General features: G+C 36.7%; 1 protein-coding gene across 2 annotated transcripts in view; it reads left to right on the top strand.

The window, feature by feature from the left end:
- The window catches only part of LOC136025109 (uncharacterized), a 74,449-nt gene that overhangs the window by 5,445 nt on the left and 45,149 nt on the right, over nt 1-23,855 (top strand). For both annotated transcript variants that reach the window (XM_065700854.1, XM_065700847.1), the window contains exon 2: nt 8,802-8,980. In XM_065700854.1, coding sequence (XP_065556926.1) covers nt 8,802-8,980 — 179 coding nt within the window. The remainder of the gene's footprint in view (nt 1-8,801; nt 8,981-23,855) is intronic.

The raw sequence follows: 23,855 nt of genomic DNA, 5'->3' as shown, positions 1-23,855 counted from the left end.
AAATTCAATTATTGCTTTTAGGGGAGATTCCATTTTACGCATATAATGAGGCTACAAAAGATGACTTACTGCATTGTCCATAGCTTTTAGGCTATGATGTAAGTTAAAAAATTAATTAGATACGAGAATTAGCTTTTAAACAAGGCCTTAACAACTCTAATGCTTTAGTGCCCTGTTTACAACCAAGAAAAGAAGAAAAATTTGATTTCCCTTGTTGTTCAAACTAAGGGCTATAGTTTCCAATTGAAAGTTTTCAACAATAATGAATTTTCAGTGGATTCCAGACTCTTTTTTAAAAATCTTGCAGATTTGTTTTCAAAATAATATTTCACTGTTAATGAATGAAAATAACAATTTTTCTTCCTGAATGAGCTACAAATGGCGTTTTTTTTCTCACTAGAAAAGCTAGCTTATTTAGAAACATGTTTTTAAACTTTTGGTTACTATGGGCAGTTTTGTGCCCCTATAGGGGCTCAGAACAGAACTTGCCTGAGAAACAATTGCTGAAATTGGAAGGGACATAAAAAGGTATCAAGTAATCCATTTGCTTTCTTCCTATCATGAACAGATGTAGACCTGTCAACACCAAAAAAATCTGCAAGATTTTCAGAAAAAGGAGGAAATAGCCCTTAAAAGTATTAAAATCTTAATGAAAATTACACCATTAGATTCAACATATCAGTGAACCCTACTGTAGGGGTTTCAAACTCCTCTCCGCAAAAATGTGTGATTTTGTATTTTTAGCCAGAAGAAAGATCACGGATTCATGTTTTTTTTTTTCTTTCTAGGGGTGATTATATTGACCCAGTGGTCCTACAATATTGCGAGAGGGCTCATTTGAACAGAAGTTAAAAGTCCTAGTGTCCTTTTTAAGTGAGCAAAAAGATTGGAGGACAACCTGCCCCCCCCCCCCATCCCTGCCCCCTTTTTCCCAAAGTTGTCCAATCAAAATATAGGGATGGCCATTTTGCTCATCATAGTTGAAATGCCCTTTGGATATAACATGACCCACCCCCGGCTCACACGGTCCCAGGGGAAAGGTATTTCAGTCATACATTTTGACCCTTTTTACACATAGTATTTGTTATTGTGAAGTATGTATACATTTTTTGGTGGGGAGGGCGATTTTTTCTGTTTTTTTCAACTGAAAGTAATGAGCAACATTAAAACTTGAAACAAACAGAAATTGTTATATGTATAAAGGGGATTTCCCCCCTCCGTGACACCTCGCTCTTTATGCTAAAGTTTGAATTTCATCCCGATCCTTTAAGAACAACTTCTGAAACACTAGGGTCATTCAATTAAAACAATAGGAAGTTTTCTTAAAAGTAATAAAAAGCATAAAGAGCGAAGTATTGAGAAGGGGATAATCCCCTTCATACATGTAATTATTTCTGTTTGTTTTATAACGTTGATTTATAATGGAGCGATCGAGATTTTCACCAAGGAACATGGTAACAAGTGCATGGAGAAAATTTCATACTGTTTATGATGATACTAAATCATTTAATATAATAAGACATGAACTTTTAAATTTTTTCCTAGAAACTATCACTATTAATCTTTGATTTTTCTTTATGGGTTTTTTCATTTTTGTTTATTTTTTTGTTTATTTTATTTATTTATTATTTCTTTTTTTTATTTCATCGTCTCTGTTTGCTCATGATCTCATTCTCTGTGCACGTTTGTTTGATTGTTTTGTTATTATGTTTTTTATTTTGTCTTTCTGCTTTGTGTGGTGGGCTGTGGACTTGGGTATTGGATCTTCAACTAATATTGTTTATGTTATAAGTATTGATGGGGTCACCACAATCACGAGCTCTGTCCCTCCGTGGTGACCGAGTGTATTTTATTTGTTATGTGTATTATATTAATAAATTGAATTGAATTGAACTGAACCTCCAAAAATCCTTAGTCTTGGTTCATCTGACTGAAAAAGAATTGAAACCAGTTCAAAGGGCTCTTTTGAATAGAAATTAAAAGTTCTAGTGCCCTTTTTAAGTGACCAAAAAGATTGGAGGGTAATCTGGCCCCTTCCCTGTCTCTTTTTCCCCAAAGTTGTCCAATTAAAATTTTGAGATAGCCATTTTGCTCATCATAGTTGAAAGGTAAAGTAACTATGCCTTTGGATAAAACTTACCCCAGGCTCCCCACAGCCCAGGGGAAAGATCTATAAATGATAAAGTTTGTTCATTTTTTGCACATAGTATTTGTTATTGTGAAGTATGTATACATTTTCAGGTGGGAGGCGGCAGTTTTTTTTCCACAGGGGCATTTCCTACGGGGAGAGAGCTTTCCAGGGGATTAACTTGTCAGTGGAAATTATACACTGGGGGAATTTGCCATAATTCTCTTACAACATTCTTTTTAAATGTCTTGCTTTGTCTTTTCTGTCTCAATTTTACACATGGAGTTGTTAAGGGTAATTCCCTATGAAGGTGGAGCCAGATTTCCTGGCATTGCTTAAAAATGATCAGAAATTAAACTAAAAAGTTTTTTCAACTGAAAGTAAGGAGCAACATTAAAACTTAAAACAAACCGAAATTATTACAGGTAAGAAGGGGATTTCCCCCTCCTCAACTCCTCCCTCTTTACACTAAAGTTTGAATTTTGTCCCAATTCTTTAAGAACAACTCTTGAAACACAAGGGTCAATTAATTAGAACAATAGGAAGCTTTTTTAAAAGTAATAAAAAACTTCAATGTAAAGAGCAAGGTTTCGAGGAAGGGGCAATCCCCTTCATACACATAGTAATTTGTGTTTGTTTTTATTCTGTTTGTAATTATTTCTGTTTGTTTTTAGTTTTATATTCAAGAGGTGTATCAAATTTAAAATGAACGTGGATTACCAAGACGCTTAAAAGAAAGAATCAATTCAAGCTTTAAAACAACCAGTAAAATGCTACTATGAATAGATAAATAAAACATAAAGTTAACAATATTAAAAAAAATATAAGAGTTGGTCTTCCCTCCTCATACTCCTGAAACTTGGAAGGTCCCTGTATGTATAATTGGAAGTTTTTCTTCCATACCAGCTGAAATGTATAAAGGTGTACCAAAAGAATTGGTACTCTGCCACCTCTTGTTTTTGATTTACATAAATGACCTTCTTAATATTTTTGTCCTAGTCAGTTATTTTTTTATGACTGGAATTTCTTTGTCACTGGAGATGGTTTTTTAATCAACCACCTCCAAAGTCCATCAATTAGTCGATACAATGTGCGTTGTAATAATGGCATGATGCTAATCAACCAAAAAACTACAATTATATTTTTTAAACAGCCTACAATGTGTCCTAGCCTATCCCTGTTGGTCATCTATTAGGCTTGTATATAATAGAGACTATTCTTCAGTCCATAAATGTTAATTTCCTGGGTGTAAATCTAGATTTCTTCTTATTCTTTAAAATCCATATTACCCTCAATTACTCAATTGTCCTAAGGCGGAAATTGAAAGTTCATTGTCCTAGACCGGAAATTAAAAGTTCTAGAGCCCGTACTAAGTTACCAGAAAGATTGGAGGGCAACTGGTCCTCCTCCAAAGCCTCTTTTTTCTTCAAAGTCATTTGATCAAAATCTTGAGATAGCAATTCTGTTCAGTATAATTGAAAGATCCAATAACTATGTCTTTAAGGTTAAAACGAACCTCACAGCCGGTGGGCAGAGGCCTGTAAGTTATGAAACTTGCCCATTTTTTACGCATAATATTTTTTATTTGGAAGCGTATAGAAATTTTTCGGGGGGGGATTTTGTGCTTGGGGTGGGTTTCCATATAGGGAATTTTCCTTGAGGAGGGATATTTCCCGAGGATGAATTTTCCAGGGGAAATTCTACATGGGGGAGAATTGGCGGAATTCGTATACTAAATTATTGTTAATGGTCCTACAATATCTTTGCCAACTCAATTTTGCATGTGGAGATGTCTCGGGGGAATTTTCCGGGGACTATTTACTGCGTATTTTGATTTCCAGGAAAAATTATCTCAGAAGGTGGCATTTCGAGTGCTAAAAGCGTAAGCGTAATCGGGTGATCATATCGAATCAATGGTTCGATAGGAGCAGAAGAGGGCTCATTCGAACAGATATTAAAAGCTATAGTGCTCTTTTCAAGTGACCTAAAAGTTTGAAGGGCAACTAGCTCCACCCCTAACGTTTCTTTTTTCTCCAAAACCGTCCGATCAAAATTTTGAGATGGCAATCTTGTTCGGCACAGTTGAAAGGCTTCAACTATGTCTTCGGAGACGGCAAGACCCTCAACAGCACCCGGGAAAGGTATTTAATTAATAAAATACGCCCATTGTTTACGTATAGTATCTGTTACTGGGAAGTTTGCATACATTTTTAGGGTGGGTGGTGGTGAATATTTACTGGGGAATTTTCCACGGGGATAATTTTCCATTGTAAGGGAATTTTTTGGAGGGGGTGAACTGTTCAAGGGGTATTTCACACTCGAGAAATTTGACAGAATTTTCGTAAGGAATTCTTTTTATTTGCTTACTTTCTCTTTTTCAGCTAAATTTTACTTGTAGAAACGTTAAGGGTAATTGTTCTTGGTAAATTTTCATCGGGAATGAATTGTCTAGAGGATCTTTCCTTTGGGAGGGGGAAATTTTCCGTGGAGGTGGAGCCTGACTTCCTGGAATTATCTAAAAAAAAACGTCAGAAATTAAATTTAAAAAAATATGCTGAAAGTAAGGACCAACATTGAAACTTAAAATGAACAAAAATTATTAAGTAAATGAAGGGAGTTATCCCTTCCTCAACACCACTCTGTCCCCTAATGTTTGGATTTTATCCCAATTCATTAATGACTTCTAAAATACAAGGGCCACTTAATTAGATCATTAAGAAGGTTTTTTAAAGTAATAAATACACTTTAGCGTGAAGACCGAGGTGTTTAGGAGGGGACAACACCCTTCATATACCGTAATAGTCCAGGACTTTTAGGGTTTGACCCGGACAAAATTGCAATATAAACGAAAATGGTACCAAAATGATCAGAAAAAAATTCTGTACAACATACTAAAAGTCCCCATAAATCCGAGTGGGGCGAGTACCCGAAAAACAGGGGAAAAGGGGGAAATGCGGGGGAAAATGGGAAAAATGCCGAACATGCCCAGAAAATAGTTTAAAGTGAGTTTTCTGGGGTTTTCACATACGCTGATTACGAAATTGACATCTAAAATCAGTATAGAAAAAGAGTACTACGGAAAACGGGGGAACAGGGGAAAGAGGGGAGAAAAGAGAAGAATACAGGGTAGGGGTAGAAAGCGGTTTGAAAGATATTTTCTGGGATATTCCTATCTGGTGATTACGAAATTGAGAAATAAAATGATATAAAAAAATCGATTAACATAAAACGGGGAAGTGGGGGGGGGGAGGGGAAAAGGGAAATATACAGGGTAGGGGTAGAAAGCATGTGGAAATGTGTTTTCTGGGGTTTTTCTATCTGCTGATCACGAAACTGACCCCTAAAATGAAGGAAAGAAAACGAGAACCATGAAAACCGAACAAAACTGGAGGAAACAACGGAAAAGGGGAAGGGAGGCCTGACTCCTGAGCCAGCTGCTAATGGCTAATAAGTAGGCCTATGGACAAAATAACTCGCTTAAGTATCAAACTTGTACTTTCTTGAATCACAGACATTTCTTACAACCATTTGAATTACTAAACATAAAGAAAACAACCGCTTGGCAGTTATATATAAAATGGCTATTATATGTAAAATTTGCACTTTCGAAGGCAGTATAGTTGACTTGAAAAACACAGCATTGATATCACTAGTCGCGCTCCTCGTCTTCGACAATCTCGTTGTCCCTGTTCAAACAGTTGATACCCTGACATTCTCCGCACGCGAACGTACACGCTAATCCATTTTTCTTGCAGCTGCATCGCGAGTTCTCGCAGCCTGTCTTACAGTTGCATCTCACGACACTCAAAAGAGTCTGAGGTGCGGGCAACAAATGGGTCATCACAGGTGAGTATTTATGGTCTCTGAGGACCCAACCCCAGTCAGCCGGGTCGAGGTCAGCTGGTTCCCCTTTCCAACGGGATACCTGGAGGCGCACTCGCTGGGAGTGGAATGAAGCTGCAGCTTCGGTTGGCGGAAGCCTTTCAGGCTTAACAAACGCCGTAGTATTAGACGAAGAAACTTTTTCCAAGAAAATTCGATGTCGCAGCTTAGTGAGATCTTCGTTTGGTCGTGCTTTAAACAAACTGAGGAGAAGATATTCACCCGCTTTCACAATTTCATCTTTGGACGATGATTCATCCAGAAACACTTTGCATTTTTTTCTGAACACTTCGCTCTTCTTCAAAAGAGGTAGAACAGCTTGCTTTCCAAGTCTGAAAACTCGTGAGGTCGTGTCCCATCCCAAGAGTGCGTGCCCTACCAGAAGCAGCCTGGATACTTCTCCCATTTTTCTTTGCACTTCGTTGAGGCACCAGAACCGTGTTATCGCTTCTTTTGCGTTCGTTGACGATTCGAAGTAAAGTGTTTTTGCATTAGGCGGGAGGTGATACAAGAGTAGAATCAGAAGGTCAGTGTCGTTGCCAAGAACTATTGTTTCAGAGTTTTCTGCTTTCGTTACGGCAGTCTTCACGATTAGATAGTCAGCATCGTCCTTCGCATGGACGACTTCAAATCCTTTGGCTCTGAGTTTTTCCCCGATGTAGCTTATAATTCGCTGTTTGTTCTGAGAGTTGCTCAAAAACTTTTCCTTCTTTTTCTGGAGCTTCATCCCTAAACTGAAATCGATCACTTGATGCTGGCTTCCCTTACACCGTCGGTTGTGCGTAGCATCTTTCGTGGTTGGACCAGCGCTGTATCCATCGAAGACAACAGTAGGGGAGGTACAGCGTCGAGTAACGAAACTAACATAGCTGTCACAGATTGAATCATAAGTATCACCAATCTTCCAAGGTACTTGCTGAAGCAACCAACCTCCGTCAACTACAGTGACACGATCTGACACTGGCAGGTGGTGAATCGAGTCCGTGTTCGCTTCTTTCCATATTGCTTTCGCTAGTGCAGGTTTGTCTGGCTGACGCATTATGCCAGGATTCTCAAACAAAGCGGGCGGATAACTGCACAGTTCGTAACGTAGAGTTTCTGCCATGTCATTTTCAGATGTATGGGCAGCAGTCGAAAGACGTTGAAAAAGCAGTGCAGGATCGATATGCAAAATCTCGCCATCTATCCTAATGTTCCCATCGGATGCCAGTGTAACGACTTTGTCTTTCTTCCTGAATGAAAAACTTTCGACGGATTGGCCATCCATGCGCTGGAGGATCAGCTCACCTACAGCTTTAGCATCCTCTGCATTGACGCCTTTATGGGCAATCAGCCCGGAACCTATACTTCTAAGCTCTGTGGAACTAGTGAAAGGAGAGTTCTCTAGAAGGAATTCAAGAAACGTCAGTAGATCCTTAGTATCTCTCTGTATTCGTGCTGCGGTTGCAGTAACGTGCTGTTCACTAGAACAGGATTATGTTGACGAACCCATGCGCTTGTCGATAACGGCGAGGAATACGGAATAATGTAATTTTAGTATTTTTCCGTATTTCTTTCTCGAATTTTTTTTTGCCTTTTCCGAACCTATGGGGTAGCCGAACTCTATAGATCTCCTGTATTTGTTCTCGAACTTTGTTTTAGATGTCAATTTTATAATCAGCAGATAGAAAAACCCTAGAAAACACATTTCCACATGCTTTCTACCCCTACCCTGTATATTTTCCTTTTTCCCCTCCCTCCCCCCCCCATTTCCCCGTTTTATGTTAATCGATTTTTGTATATCATTTATATCTCAATTTCATAATCACCAGATAGGAATGCCCCAGAAAATATCTTCCAAACCGCTTTCTACCCCTACCCTGTATTCTTCTCTTTTCTCCCCTCTTTCCCCTGTTCCCCCGTTTTCCGTAGTACTCTTTTTCTATACTGAATTTTAGATGCCAATTTCGTAATCAGCGTATGTGAAAACCTCAGAGAACTCACTTTAAACTATTTTCTGGGCATGTTCGGCATTTTTCCCATTTTCCCCCGCATTTCCCCCTTTTCCCCTGTTTTTCGGGTACTCGCCCCACTCGGATTTATGGGGACTTTTAGTATGTTGTACAGAATTTTTTTCTGATAATTTTGGTACCATTTTCGTTTATATTGCAATTTTGTCCGGGTTCGACCCTTTTTTGAGCTAAAAGTCCTGAACTAAAAGGGCTATATGTTGTAGAATTTGCCCCTATCGTTTACACGTAGTATTTGTTATTGAAATGAATACAGACTTTCAAAGAGTTCATGGTAACAAACTGTAAGTAAGGAGCTATGCCGCTCAATAGTGACAGAAACTCTAAAAAACGGAATTTCAATATCAAGAGATATATAAAAAAATTGGTTTATTATGTTGATTCCCTAATTTACAACATTCATTCAGTTTAGTATAAGTAATAGTTATATAAGTTAATATTATACAGTTATATAAGTAATAGTATGTTTCGTGCTGTTGCTCAGTTATTTTACTGTCTAATTTGCAAAATCGGCTTGTTTCTGAAAAAAGAAAAAGAAAACGTTGAAGTACTTATATAATATCAATACTTATTTATCAAGAGTATGATCATGAGAAAAATTGCCTAATTTTCGAAAACGGGGGGGGGGGACACCTCCGAAAAGTCAAGGAATCTTAATGAATTGTTGAATCTTAAGTCAAGGAATCAAGCTGTTGCTCAGTTATTATAATGTCTAAGTTGTAAAATCTTTGTGTTTCTAAAAGACAGAAAATTTTGAAAATAATTAGTTAATTTATTTTCAGTTGCTGAATCACATAGTCAGAAATTAGAAGAAAGCTATAAAAGTTTGGAGAAGCAAAGAAATGAAGAGAAAGAATCTTGTTCGACACAGACCACAAAACTTAAATCAGAATTTGATTCCATGAAGTCCCTACACAAAAAGGATCTTGAGTCATTACGGCAAGAAATCAACTCTTTAAAGGTTAGTTTGTCAGTTTGTTAAATGATAAAGGTCCACGTTAAAGGTTTGTTAAAGGTCCATAAAGTCCCTGCTCAAAAAGGAGCAAGAAACTAACTCTTTAAAGGTTATTATTGTACAATTTAAGTTAGTTTGGTTATTAGGCATGAATTTTTCTTTGTTTTCTTGTCTCTTTTCTTGCAACGGCATATGCAGACAAGGATGCCTGTTGATTTTTTTTTGGGGGGTGGGTGGGTAAGTCTGCAGATAGCCTTTGAGGGGAACACAGATTTAAGATCTTTTTTTAGCCAAAAATGTGTTGTTTTTTGTTTTGCATTGTTTTACACTTTGTTTGTAGTTTGGGTTTTGCCAAGAGGGGGAGGGCAGCTAATACTCTGGCTTTTTTCTCTGCCAAGTGCAAATGATGCTATAGCCTTTTTTTTTGGGGGGGGGGTTTCTTTTTCAGGGCCACTCTAATTTGTGGCTTAATTCCGTTCGTTTCAAGTTTGACATGATCATTCGTTTTAATTTTTGCTCACTATTTATCGATCTTAGGGATCTTAATTTTAATTGACGTGATTATATATTTTAACTTCTATTTTTTTGGATTTTCTTTATTCATTCGCAATGATATCTGTTCATTTTAAGTTGAAATTTTTATATGATTTGGTTTTAATGGGCTTTTTTATTTTTCTTTCAAAAACATCGTTTTTTAAAACGTCCTTTCAAATTAATTTTTATTTGTATTTTAGTCGGAATATTTTTTGTTATGAGTAATTAGAGATGATTTAAAAAGTTATCCCTACTTTTTTGCTGAAATGTTGAATTACAATTATATTTTAGGCAAAGTTTGAATATTCAGTCACAATGCTCGATCAACCATATAATGGTTTCTTAATTATGATTTTATTATAAAATTCTGGATGGAGAAGAAATTTTATTTTTGATCATACAGACCACGAATTTGCATAATTGTCGGCTTTTTATGATGTTGAATCCATATGGGCCATTCATTTAGGGCGAAACGAAAAACAAGTCATTTCCATAATGGGGTGGAAAGAGGTCCTAAGAAAGTGATAAATTTTTTTTTATCTTCTTAGGAGGGCGTGAAGAGTGAATATTTGAATAGATTGGGGTGGAGGAGGAACGCGCATAGCTGTGTTGGTCTCAGATGGCTTGGTGCTACAATGAGCTGCTTGTGGTAGCAGTGGTATAAGGTTGAAGCAATCCTTACCCCTTCCTGTAAACAACCTTGAATGCACACATTCAAGGCGAAAACGTCCAGAAGCACCAAACTCGCCAAATCAATGAGCCCCTCCCCCCAGCTCCCTCAAAGAGAGTGAATCCGGTACGGTTACGTCAATCACGTATCAAGGACATTTGCTTATTCTATCCACCAAGCTTCATCCCGATTCCTCCACTCCTAGTGTTTTTCAAGATTTCCCCCTCCAACTCTCCCCAATGTCAAAAGATCTGGTCGGGATTTGAAATACGAGCTCTGAGACATGAATTCCTTCTAAATATTAAATATCATTAAGATCCGATCACCTATTCGTAAGATAAAAATACCCCCATTTTCACGTTTTCCAAGAATTCTGGTTTCCCCCTCCAACTCCCCCCAATGTCACAGGATCTGGTCGGAATTTAAAATTAGTTCTTTAAAGCACAAGATCCTTCTAAATATCAAATTTCATTAAGATCTGGTCACCCTTTCGTAAGTTACAAATACCTCATTTTTCCAAATTACCTCCCCCCCCCCAACTCCACCAAAGAGAGCAGATCCGGTCCGGTTATGTCAGTCACGTATCTTAGACAGGTTTTCATTCTTCCCATCCAGTTTCATCCAGGTCTCTCCGCTTTAAGTATTCTTTAAGATTTCCGCCCCCCCCCCCAACTCAACTGCCCTCCCCCAATGACGCTGGATCCGGTTGGGATTCAAAAAAAGAGATCTGAGTTACGAGGTCCTTCTAAATATGAAGCTTCATGAAGATCCGATCACTCCTTCGTAAGTTAAAAATACGTCATTTTTTCTAATTTTTCAGAATTAACCCCCACCAACTCCCCCAAGCGGATCCGTTAAGGTTATGTCAATCCCTTATCTAGGACTTCTGCTTATTCTCCCGTCAAGTTTAATCCCGATCCCTCCACTGTAAGCGTTTTCCAAGATTTTAGGTTCCCACCCATCTCCCCCCAATGTCACCGGATCCGGTCGGGATTTAAAATAAGAGCTCTGAGACACGATATCCTTCTAAGTATCAAATTTCATTAAGATCCAAAATTTAATTAAGGCACTTGGTAGATACCAAGTGCCATAAAAAGAGTAAAATCGTTGCTAACAATTTTTCTTGGAATTTGATTAAAGAAACGAAGATACTTGCTTTAAACTGCCAAATTAGGTCAGAGATAATCACTATTTATATTACATCACAAAATGCAGTGAAATATTGTATTCATATAATTTAAATAATACCCTATATTCAAAATTTAAGGAGGGTGCATTTTGTTAAGTCCCACTTCTCCAAATCTTGAATCTTCGCGTTTTCCTATTTTTTTTTTTTTTTTTTTTTTTTTTTTTTTTTTTTTTTTTTTTTTTTTTTTTTTTTTTTATGGCACTTGGTATTAACCAAGTGACATATAGCAATCGCACATTCTGTCGGTCCCGGTTTTGCTACTTTAGGCACTTCCAGGTAAGCTAGGACGATGAAATTTAGCAGGCGTATCAGGGACCGGACCAGATTAAATTAGAAATAGTCGTTTTCCCGATTTGACCATCTGGAGGGGGGGGGGGGAGAGTGGAGGGCCCGTTAATTCGGAAAATAGAAAAAAATAAAATATTTTTAACTTACCAACGGTTGATCAGACCTTAATGAAAGTTGATGTTTGGAAGAATATCGACCAGATCCAGCGTCATTGGGGGGGGGGGGGCTGGGGTAGAAAACTTGGAAAACACATAAAGCGGAGAGATCAGGATGAAACTTGGTGGGAAGAATAAAAACAAGTCCAAGATACGTGACTGACATAACCGGACCGGATCTGCTCTCTTTGATGGAGTTGGGGGGGGGATAATTTGGAAAAATAGAAAAAAAATGAGGTATTTGTAACTTACGAACGGGTGATCAGGTCTTAATGAAATTTGATATTTAGACGGATCTTGTTCTTTAGAGCTTTCGTTTTAAATCCCAACCGGATCCGGTGACATTGGGGGAGTTGGAGGGGGAAACCGGAATTGTTAGAAAGCGTGAAAATTGAGGTATCTTTATCTTACGAATGGGTGATCGGATCTTAATGAAACTTGATATATAGAAGGATCTTATGTCTAAGATGCTCAATTTTTAATTCGAATCGGATCCGGGGACATAGGGAATTGGAGGGGGAGACAGAAATCTTGGAAAACGCTTAGAGTGGAGAGGTCGGGATAAAACTTGATGGGAAGAATAAGCACAAGTTATAGAGGTATTTTTAACTTAAGAACGGGTGATCGGATCTTAATGAAATTTGATATTTAGAAGGAAATCGTGTCTCAGAGCTCTTATTTCAAATACCGACCAGAGCTGTTGACGTTGGGGGGGGTTGGAGGGGGAAACTGGAAATCTTGGAAAACGCTTGTAGTGGAGGAATCGGGATGAAACCTGGTGGGTAGAACAAGCAAATGTTGTAGATACGTGATTTTTGTAACCGTACTGGATCTGCTCTCTTTGGGGGAGTTAGGGGGTGGGGTTCAGTGATTTGGCTAGTTTGGTGCTTCTGGACGTGCTAGGACGATGAAAATTGGTAGGCATGTCAGGGAGCTGCAGAAATTGACTTTATAAAGTCGGTTTCCCCCATTTGACCATCCGGGGGCTAAAGGAAGTGGAAAAATCAGAAAAAAATGAGGTATTTATAACTTACGAGTGGGTCATCGGATCTTTTGATATTTGAATTTTTATACTAAAAGGACCTCGTGACTCAGAGCTCTTATTTTAAATTCCGACCGGCATTAAGCCTCTGATTTTCCTTTTAAATAATGTATTTTCTTAGAATTTTGCTAGAGCTCATACCATATGAGCTCTTGGCTCTTCCGGCCCCGTCACAAGTGCTATATGAGCTCTTAGCTCTTGTTTAAAAATTAGTATGGAAACTATTTATTTCGAAATAAATTGTACAAAACGTATCTCAATTTAAAATGATAATAAAAACCTTTAATTTCTGAATGTTTTTCAGCTAAAGGAAATTCGAATTTGGTTCATGGTACATGAAAAATTAAAACGAAATTTGCCCATTAATTTTGGCATATTTATGCCGTACATGAAGGGTTGCCCCCTCCTCAATACCTTGCTCTTTATGTTATAGCTGTTGGTACTTAAAAAAACAAAAAACGTTCCTATTCTAATTAAACGACCACCGTGTTTCAGTAGACGCTCTTAAAAAATTGGGCGAACAGTCAAACGTTAGTGTAACTAGCAAGGTATTGAGGAGGTGGCAACCCTTCATGTAATGAATATTTTCTCTTTGTTTGTAATAATGCCAGTAAAGCTGGCTCACCATGTATGAAATATACCCCTCCCGCTCCCGGGTAACTCCTCCAAGAAAATTTAATCCAACGTAGTCTTTGGACTTTGTTTTAAAGAGCACAGGAAAGGTAATGGGAGACTACAGAATCAAATGGGGAGGGAAAATTTTCCTGGACTTAGATTATGCTGATGATTGAAGCCTCCCAAATGAAAGTGTGAGCAGAATGAATTAACTCTTAGAGGTTTTGTGAGTTAGGGGGCTAGAATAGTTCTAAAAATTAATTTTAAGAAGATTAAGTCTCTATGGCTAAGAATAAGTGAAGATGAAAAGGTGACGTTGGGTAGCGAAAATATTTACCAAGTGTACAGGTTCACCTGTACAAATTGTACAGGTGAATTGTTGAATTACAGGTTCACTGTAAATTGTTACAAATTAAAATGTAAATTGTTACAGGTTCACCTGTACAAATTGTACAGGTGAATTGTTGAATTACAGGTTCACTGTACATTGTTACAAATTAAAATGTAAATTGTTACAGGTTCACCTGTAAATTGTTACAAATTAAAATGTAAATTGTTACAGGTTCACCTGTACAAATTGTACAGGTGAATTGTTGAATTACAGGTTCACTGTAAATTGTTACAAATTAAAATGTAAATTGTTACAGGTTCACCTGTAAATTGTTACAAATTAAAATTGTATATTGTTACAGGTTCACCTGTAAATTGTTGATAATTTGACCGGAATATAGGAGCATAGCGAAAAAAAAAAACAACTGTATTTTTAAAAGTTTATGAAGGGGTAACTTTAAAAAAAAAAGAAAAGAAGAAATTATTTCAGAAATAATAATCACCTTCCCCCTGACAATTATGCAAAACTTTGACAAAATATATATTAGACACTATTTCTACAAAGACTGTTAATAAGAGGCTGCTTTTAACCTCTGTACACAGGCCAGAATTATCTATTTTTCGTCTCCGAAATGAACGAATTATTTGAGAATTATTCATGTTAAGTGTCAGGTAAATCTATTTATTCAAAAATGCTTCTTCTTTTTTTTTTGGCTAAATTAAATTTGCATTGCCCAATAAACCTGACCAATAAGAAGAATTAAATTCAAAAGAGGAGAGCTTGAGGATTTACAATATAACTAAATGTTTCCTACTTCGCCGTAACGACCAAAGAAAAAAAAAACAAAAAAAAAACACACCATACACCCAAATAAAAAGCCCTGCTATGAATTGACGTTTGGATAAACTAAATAACAATAAATTTGCAAGAACTAGTAAACCTTTTAAGAAATTCACAATTAAATAAAAGTCTTAGGCAATTCGAAAATAAGAACTTCTCTGCAAACCATTTTTTTTTTAATTTGTTGCATATGTCCCAACTACCTTAATTTTCTATGGTATATAACACAAATCTCTTTGTTCGGAGGAGAATTACCCTCGCCCCATAATGATCATACATCAAGCCTTATCAGACTGATAGCGTCAATTTTATCGCCAGCTGAAATTAATTTAATTGAATATTTAAAAATACAAGGGTAATCATAATCAAATCCAGGATTTAGTCTGGGGAAAAAGATTTTTTTTTGCGCTTGCTTAACGAAATTCCGTCCCCCTCATTAAATCCATTTTTTTACGAAGAAAAAAAGCTCTGCAATAATACAAGACTCATCAGATCAATTTGTTTTGAATCACTCCTTGACCTATATTTTCCTCTTTATGCACCAATTGAAGGGCAGTGTTGTTTTTATTCACCAAACTGGAAATGACAAGTTAGGCGCCATGCTCATTTATGTCTTATTGACAGACCTTAAATTCTATTCATATTATTTAACCTGAGTTTCTACCTAATTTTGTTTACCTAGAGTTATATTTAGTTACCCATTTATTTTACGTTTCTTTTCCATTTAAGTTTATTTTGCTTTTGAAAATTTACTTTTTTACTGATTTTAATTCACTTACTTTTACGATGTCTATTCAATAAATATTTAGCTTGTTTTTGTAGACCACGTATAAATATCTTCAGTATAAATTTCAATCCGATAGCCCCAACAGTAATTAATTACAAACTATATCTACTAAAAGGGCTATGCTTTACTAACAACATGCAATTAATTTAATTAAATATTTTATCGAAAATATTTTATTGAAATTTGCCTTATTTTAGAAAATAGGGGAAAACACCCCTTAAAAATCATAGAATCTTAACGAAAATCACACCATCAGATCCAGCGTATCAGATAACCCCGTGGTAGGGGCTGGAAGTTGCACACATATGCGGGAGGGGGTTATGCGGGGGAAAGTTTCATGGAGGATTTGCAATGGGGGAAAAATTATTTAGCATTTTTTGAAAAAAATAATGAAAAAATATATATGAAAAAATTTTTCAACTGAAAGTAAGGAGCATTATTAAACTTTAAAACGAACAGAAATTATTATACATATGGGGGGTTCATCCCCTCCTAATGTCTTGCTCTTTACGCTAAAGTAATTTCATTAATTTCAACTATTAATTCTACGGCTTTTGTGATTCAGGGATCATTCTTAAGGAATTGGGACAAACTTTAAGCTTTAGTGTAAATAGCAAGGTATTGACGAGGGGGTGAACCTCCTCATATAAGTAATAAAAACATACGAATATAGAAGTTCGTTACGTAAGTTAATTCGTAAGTTAGGTATATTTTTACTAATAAAAACGTTCATAAAAATTAAAAGTTCTAGGTGCCTTTTTAAATAACCAAAAAATTGGAGGGTAACTAGGCCTACTCCTGCGGTTTTTTTTTTCAAAATCGTCCGATCAAAACTATGAGAAAGCCATTTAGCCAAAAAAATAAAATTAATATGTAAATTTCGTTTTTGATTATTCATGTGCGGAGAGCCCAAATCAAAACATGTATTAATTCAAAAGCGTTCAGAAATTAAATAAATAATAAAAAAAAATTTTTTACTCAAATTAAGGAGCGATAATAAAACTTGAAACGAACAGAAATTATTCCGTATATGAAAGGGCTGTTCCCTCCTCAACGTCCCGCTCTTTTCGCTAAAGTTTTTTTACTGTCTTTAAAAGTAGAGTTGAGAGAAAGAGTCAAACTTTAGCGTAAAGAGCAGGACGTTGAAGAGGGAACAGTCCCTTTCATATACGGAGTACTTTCTGTTCGATTTAATTTTTATTGTCGCTCCTTACTTTCAGTTAAAAAAACTTGTTTTTTTTTTTATTTAATTTCAAAAAACTTTTGAACAACACATTATTATCCAATATAGCATGAAAGAAATTCACTTACTAGTATTGACAAACTTGCCAAAACCTTACTCAAATACAAATAAAATTTAGTTAATTGTAATTTAATTTATACCATCATTCTTTTTCATTCCTCATCGTTCCTGATAAATCATGTTTTTTAAATTACCAAGAACATAAAAATAGTTTTACACCTGGAGCCATCTTAGGTCTATTCACACCTGAAAACCACGATTTTCTAAGGTTTTTCCTTTGGCTGTTTAACAAAAATGAATTTTTTACGACAGCATAACAGTTTTGCTAGTGCTGCCACCTTGAACAATGCAATTAATTAGGCAAAACTAATTCGCTGAATTTGACAACACTTTTCATCTTTGACAATTTGAAAATTAACTTTCAGTGGATTCACAAAAAAATTCACCTTCAAACTACAGCCCCATCTTCTAAAGCTATTTGATGCCATATGCTTTTAGCATATTTTTCATTCATGTTCTTTTTCTTTTCTTTTCTTTTTCGCACCCGCTACTAGCAAAACTACCACTCCAAATAAAGTTCTTTTTCATGAAATCGATTTCCTGATTTTTTATAATTTAATCAATCAATCAGATCAATTTACTTCAGCGGGATAAGATTACTTCAGATCCACCAGGGGTATATGAGATTCCTTGCAGCTGTGGTGACACCTATATAGGTCGTACCATGAGACCTCTACATCACCGATTAAAAGAACATGCTGATTCTATTGATGCCTGCCTTAAAAAGACAAAGCTAAAGGAGGAAGATAATTTCTCTGCATTGGCCCATCATATCTTTGAAAACCCTTCCCACTCCATTAAGTTTGACCAAGCCCAACTTTTTGCTATTGTCCCACAACTCTTAAAGCAGAAAATCAGAGAAGCTTTGGAAATTGCTATAAATAAACCAGCCATCGATAAAGACAATGGTGAGTTTCATATTAGAGAAATTTGGGAACCAATCACCCATAAATTGAAAACTCACAAAAAACTCCACCTCTTTCCTAAAGGCCCAATCTCTGTAAGATCCACTAGGACAGCAGCCATCAATGCCTCTACCAAAATTCGGGCCATGGCACAACAATAATTCCAGATTCAGCTCATCATTATTGTTGTTCAGTGTTTTTAGTTTAATTTATTTAGTGATTTTACTTTCTGGCAAGAAATTTGAATTTAACCTGATGATGACAGGCACAGATCCTGTCGAAATTATCGTTAGAAGAAAAATCAATCACCTGACATCCATAGCTTAGGTAAACTTATTACCATCTATCATTATTATAGACAGCTTGAAATAAAAAAATGAGCGGTACGACCAATATTAAGCCGTCAGCCTATGTCAATCAGCTGCGCTAAATTGGGGCGGAGCAATTTTCTCTCCCTTTGAATTTTTATCTCCCTTTGATTTGAAAATTCCCTTTCCTGTATTTTTCAACGAAAATACCTATCTTTGACATTTTCATAAGAACAGAAACACCCTCCTGGATTTGGAAAAACATATTTATACCCCTGACCCTCGTTTGTAAGGCACTGAATCTCTACTGTACTGTACAGAAATGCCAAGAACAAGACTGACAGATGGACTGAATTAGTCTTCACAAGTGATTCAGCTTTTCTCAACACCAAAAGTTTTTCAGAGGAAGGGTACTTTTGGAATCGACTAATAGCCTCTTTTTCATTCATAGCTCTCTTATATTCTTTGTCATCCCAAAATGTTGTCTGTTTTTGAAGAAAAGAAGTTGATTGAGTCTGACCGTGTGGAATTGCTGATTTTATCGGACGCTTTAGGGTATAAGAAACTCGTGTTGCTTGAGATTTATAATCTTCTTCTATAACCAGGTTATGTTTTCTGTATCTAGTTCTTGTTTGAATAATTTAATTTACCCTCCTTGATCTAAACTTATTGGTCAGTTTATTCGAACACCCTCCTTAGAGGTTCCAATTTCCTCTAAATCCTTCTTTACGACCTCCTCCGCCCCCATTCGGCGACATCCTTCTTTGTATTCGACTCTAGATAGTTGGCCGAAAAGGATGATCTTTGGCAATCCATCATCTTTCATCCAAAAAACATATCCTAGCCATCTGAATCTTTCTCTCATTATAGGACTATAAAACTGGAAAGTGAGGTAGAACCAAATTTTTCGTAGGGCTTACAGTTTGAGGAAATATCACCGAGATAGGTACCCAAAAACAACCAGTAGACCATTCTACTACAAAACCTGTAATAGATCCTCCTCCGTCTTTTTGAGTGCCCACGTTTCAGAACCATAGTTGGCCTTTGTCATCACTGTAGCTTACCTTGCCTCGCTGAGTTAAATTCCTTAAGTTTGTTTCCAAACTATTTACACCTCTTAAAAAAACACCCTGGGTCTTGGCTATTCTAGCCTTTAAATCTTCACTGCATCCACCATCTCTACTAATAATACCACCCAGATAAGTCAAGCTATCCGCTTGATCAAATTTCTCATTGCCCAGCCTCACCTTCACTTGTTCCCAGTCAATACGACCTAGTCTTTTAACACTAAGTTGTGATTCTATTTTTGCACCCTGACCACTAAAAACCTATTCTTTACCAATTGATTCCATGTTTCTCCTTGGCATTTGCCGTGTTCTTTCGGACAAAATTCGTCAAAATGATCCATTTAAATGGGGATATAACGCAATCCTGTTTAACTCATGATTCAATGCGAAACCAGCTAAAAACCTTATTTCCTACCTTTAACATAGCAATATTATCCGCAGACATGGCACTAGTTACTTTAATGTTATTATCTGGTATCAAACAGTTCGCAATAACGTATCATAGGCAGCACAACAGCGCTGCCTAAGTAAAGAACGATGTTGGCACAATGTACTATTATTATTGTTATTATTTTTATTTTTGACCAGGGCAATTCGTATCGAAAGAGTTGTCGTAGAAACATCAAAAGGGCTCTGTTTTAAAATTAATAGGGATTGGAGGGAGACATCCCCCCCAATCGCACACACGTCTTTCTTGGTTTAGCGTTCTTGCAATTAATTTCATTCAATGGGCAATTTTTCTCAAACACAGGGTAAAGGATATTTGAAAAAAAATATCAGAAAACTATCTGAAATCTTAAATTTAGCCAGATTAACTTCTTTCGTGTCATGCCGAAGAATCTTATTTTTTCTTTTAATTTTACAATCTGATAACTTCTGCAACGAACAAAGAAGCAGTAAGTGGTCCGAACTAGAATGGGTTAATACGTCACATATGCTATCTTCCACCATAACTTCACTGACGAAAACATTATCAATCAAAGTTGCAGAATGGTCCGTTATTCGGGATGGGATAGAATTTAACGGAGGAAAACCAAATGAAAGCTTGACATTAAGGAAATCCAAATTTTTGGCTTGAAGATCTAACAAATCGAAATTAAAATCACCCATGATAACCATTTTATTAAAATTTCGAATTATTTCAGATATTAAAATTTCGAATTCCTCTAGGAAAAAATCCGGGCTAGCACTAGGGGGTATATCCACCAATGAAATAAGAAGTGGATTATTATTACTTGTCGCTATTTCAATAGCAAAAGTTTCAATCTTACCTTCAATCCATAAAGACAAATCTTCCCTTACTTTAAATTTTACATCATCCTTGATTATAAATGCTAAACCTCCCCTTCCCATCGCTGACCGGTTCTTGGAAATAAGTGTGTAATCTAGAAAATTAAATAACGAAGCAGGACACTGGTCACTAATAAAGGATTCACAAATACCTTTTACTTGCACCTCAGTGTCAAGTCTGTTAATTATATCAACTACATCTTCATGTGAAGAAGTTAAATGACAATTCCAGTGGAGAATCTGGAATCCGCACAGCATAACGGGTGCACTCACATCATCTATTGCAACATATTTACTAAGCCTTGCAGGCTGTTTATCCGAAAATTCCGACCGGCTACCAACATCACTCGACAAAATATAATCCAACGAAAAATGATTATTTTCTAATCGTAGTAATCGCAAAAACATTCATAAATAAATTATCCTACTTCCTATTAAGAACTATTACTACGAAAGAATGTAAATACTAAAGTACACATTGTAACTACTATAACGAAAAAAAAAAGACTATATGTCGTCTCAACTCCACAGTCGGCGTGGCCGAGTGTCAGTTCTAGATCGAGCGAAAATACGCTGTGATCACATACGTTGTGGTTACCTAACCTATCACGAGCCATTTGCAGTATTTCTCGTCGCTTCTTATTTAAACTTCCTGACAAAAATATACCAGATTTGGCCAGTTTGCTCTTAGCAGCAGATACCTTTCTAGCCACATCCTTAGAAGAAAACTGGGCGAGTACCGGGGTAATCATATCAGGCCACGTAGAATTTACTGGAAGGGTAAATCTACGTTCCGAAACAGTAACCTGTACGCCCATCTTGTCCGAGATAATACTTTTAATACACAATTTTACATCAGCACCCGGAGCTTGTTTGACACCACTAAAAATAAGCGAATCCAGCCTATCTTCCCGCCCAATATCGTCAAGTCTATTCTCGATCTTTGTCACTCGCTCTTCGAGGATCATGAAGCTGTTTTTTAGCGATTTTAGTTGATTTTCGATAAAAATCAAATTTTGGCGAGTACTCGACCATCAAAGAATCATATACGTCAGATATAATTGATCCAGCCGAGTGCGGGAGGTGATTGTTTGTGCGATCAGAAACTTTACGTGAGACTTCTTCCCTGACATACGCTTTTACAACTTCCAATTCTTGTCGGGTCTGAGTTAGTCTGATGCTCAGGTCAGAAGATTGGTTGCCTATATCCGGGCTTAGATTTGACGGAGGATTTTTCGAAAGATGTCCTGGTTGATCGGTGCTGTTAGAAACAGAGCCGGAGCTTGTTTGACACCACTAAAAATAAGCGAATCCAGCCTATCTTCCCGCCCAATATCGTCAAGTCTATTCTCGATCTTTGTCACTCGCTCTTCGAGGATCATGAAGCTGTTTTTTAGCGATTTTAGTTGATTTTCGATAAAAATCAAATTTTGGCGAGTACTCGACCATCAAAGAATCATATACGTCAGATATAATTGATCCAGCCGAGTGCGGGAGGTGATTGTTTATGCGATCAGAAACTTTACGTGAGACTTCTTCCCTGACATACGCTTTTACAACTTCCAATTCTTGTCGGGTCTGAGTTAGTCTGATGCTCAGGTCAGAAGATTGGTTGCCTATATCCGGGCTTAGATTTGACGGAGGATTTTTCGAAAGATGTCCTGGTTGATCGGTGCTGTTAGAAACAGAGCCCTTCCGCTTAGCACGATATTTTTCCAAGTATGGCTGGTAGATTTATGGATCGTTGTCCATTTCATAGAAAGCGAGCTTGGCCTCGTTAGTAGTTTTTTGCAGTGCCCGTGTTCTCTTTAATTTGACGTCGTGGAGGCTTTCGGTAGAGACTGTTTGAAAATCATGCGACCCGTAGCAGAAAACGGTGAATTTTGCTGGACCTGACGCTTGCTTGACTTCACCAATAATTTTAACTGGCCCCAAGGGATAACCCTGAAACTTAGCAACCGCAACATTTCCGATTTTCCAAGACGACATAGTAAACTACTAATTAGCATGAGACAAAGACGTATATGCAAGGGGGGCTTTTTTTACGACCCCACAACTTCAAATAGCGACAGATATTATCCAAATTAGGTTTGCAGTAGGCTAATAAAAATCAATTCCCTGCATCCGGTATGACACGAACAAATTACAACACTGGTTAAACGAGTTTAGGTGTTTTCATTATGAATGGCGGATAGCAAGAAACAAGCGACGTTCAAGCCGCATAATTTTTGTGATAAGGCATGAGAATAAATTAATCCCTGACCTATTGCAAAAAGAGAGATTATTCCTAAATTGGTGAAAAGGAAACAAGTTTTGACTCAGTGCAAAACGGGGTAAGTGGTGACTTAGCGTGGAATTAGAACTGTAATTTCCGTTTTAGCAAGCTCTCTCCCGATCTTATACGACCATTGGCTCGATACGATCACCCTGGCCCAAAAAATCTAATGAACACGCATCCGTCATCTTTCTTCGGGCAAAAATAAAAAAAAATTACATTTTTGCAGATGGAAGCGAGAAACCCTTGCAGTATGATTGTCTGATGTGTCGTATGTGATGGTGCGATTTTTCTTAAGATACTTTGACTTTATAGGGGCATTCTCACTCTTTATTTTCTGATATGCCAAATCTGATGGTAGGATTTTTATTAAGATGCTTTGACTTTCTAGGGGTATTCCCACTCTGTCTAAAACAATTTCTATATATCCAAAAAAAAACTTGGAGCCATTTTCCAGACAAAATAAATAAATATATACACTATTACTGTCTGTTTAAATAGATAGTATTTAGATAAGATATTTAGTAGTTAAACTCCTAACTCCATAATTTCTGTTCGTTTTTTTTTCTGTAAAGTTACTTTCTCTTAAGTTTCTCTTCTTTGTTCTCCAAAAACAATCCAATTACAATTACTATTTCAGCAACAAATACTTACAAAAGCAACTATGTTTACTATCCATGGACATAATTGAAGAGTGGAGCTTTAAGCCAACAAATAATGATTATTCCAATAAACATAACCTTTTAAAATAATACCTCAAGTTACCCTTGTGCCAGTGTATTGGAAGTAGCCAGGCCTACCAATTGAGGGTTGCCAGGTTCAATCTCGCACGGTGCAAGGGAAGGCAGCATGTAAGGTTATCCAGTAAATCCATAATTTTTTTATTAATTTCAATGTATAATACTAATGTACCTCAAAGATTGATCGGCCTTTGTTTAAAAGGGCATTCACTAGTATAAACAAACAATTGTGGCTGACGACGCCCTCCATAATTTCTGTTCGTTTTTTTCTGTAAAGTTACTTTCTCTTAAGTTTCTCTCCTTTGTTCTCCAAAAACAATCCAATTACAATTACTATTTCAGCAACAAATACTTACAAAAGCAACTATGTTTACTATCCATGGACATAATTGAAGAGTGGAGCTTTAAGCCAACAAATAATGATTATTCCGATAAACATAACCTTTTAAAATAATACCTTAAGTTACCCTTGGGTCAGTGTATCGGAAGTAGCCAGGCCTACCAATTGAGGGTTCCCAGGTTCAATCCCGCACGGTGCAAGG

This window comes from Artemia franciscana, chromosome 1 (assembly GCF_032884065.1).
Source record: "Artemia franciscana chromosome 1, ASM3288406v1, whole genome shotgun sequence".
Classification (NCBI taxonomy): domain Eukaryota; kingdom Metazoa; phylum Arthropoda; class Branchiopoda; order Anostraca; family Artemiidae; genus Artemia; species Artemia franciscana.
The sequence above is the reverse complement of the archived record's forward strand: the minus strand, read 5'-3'. Positions and strand labels throughout refer to the sequence as shown.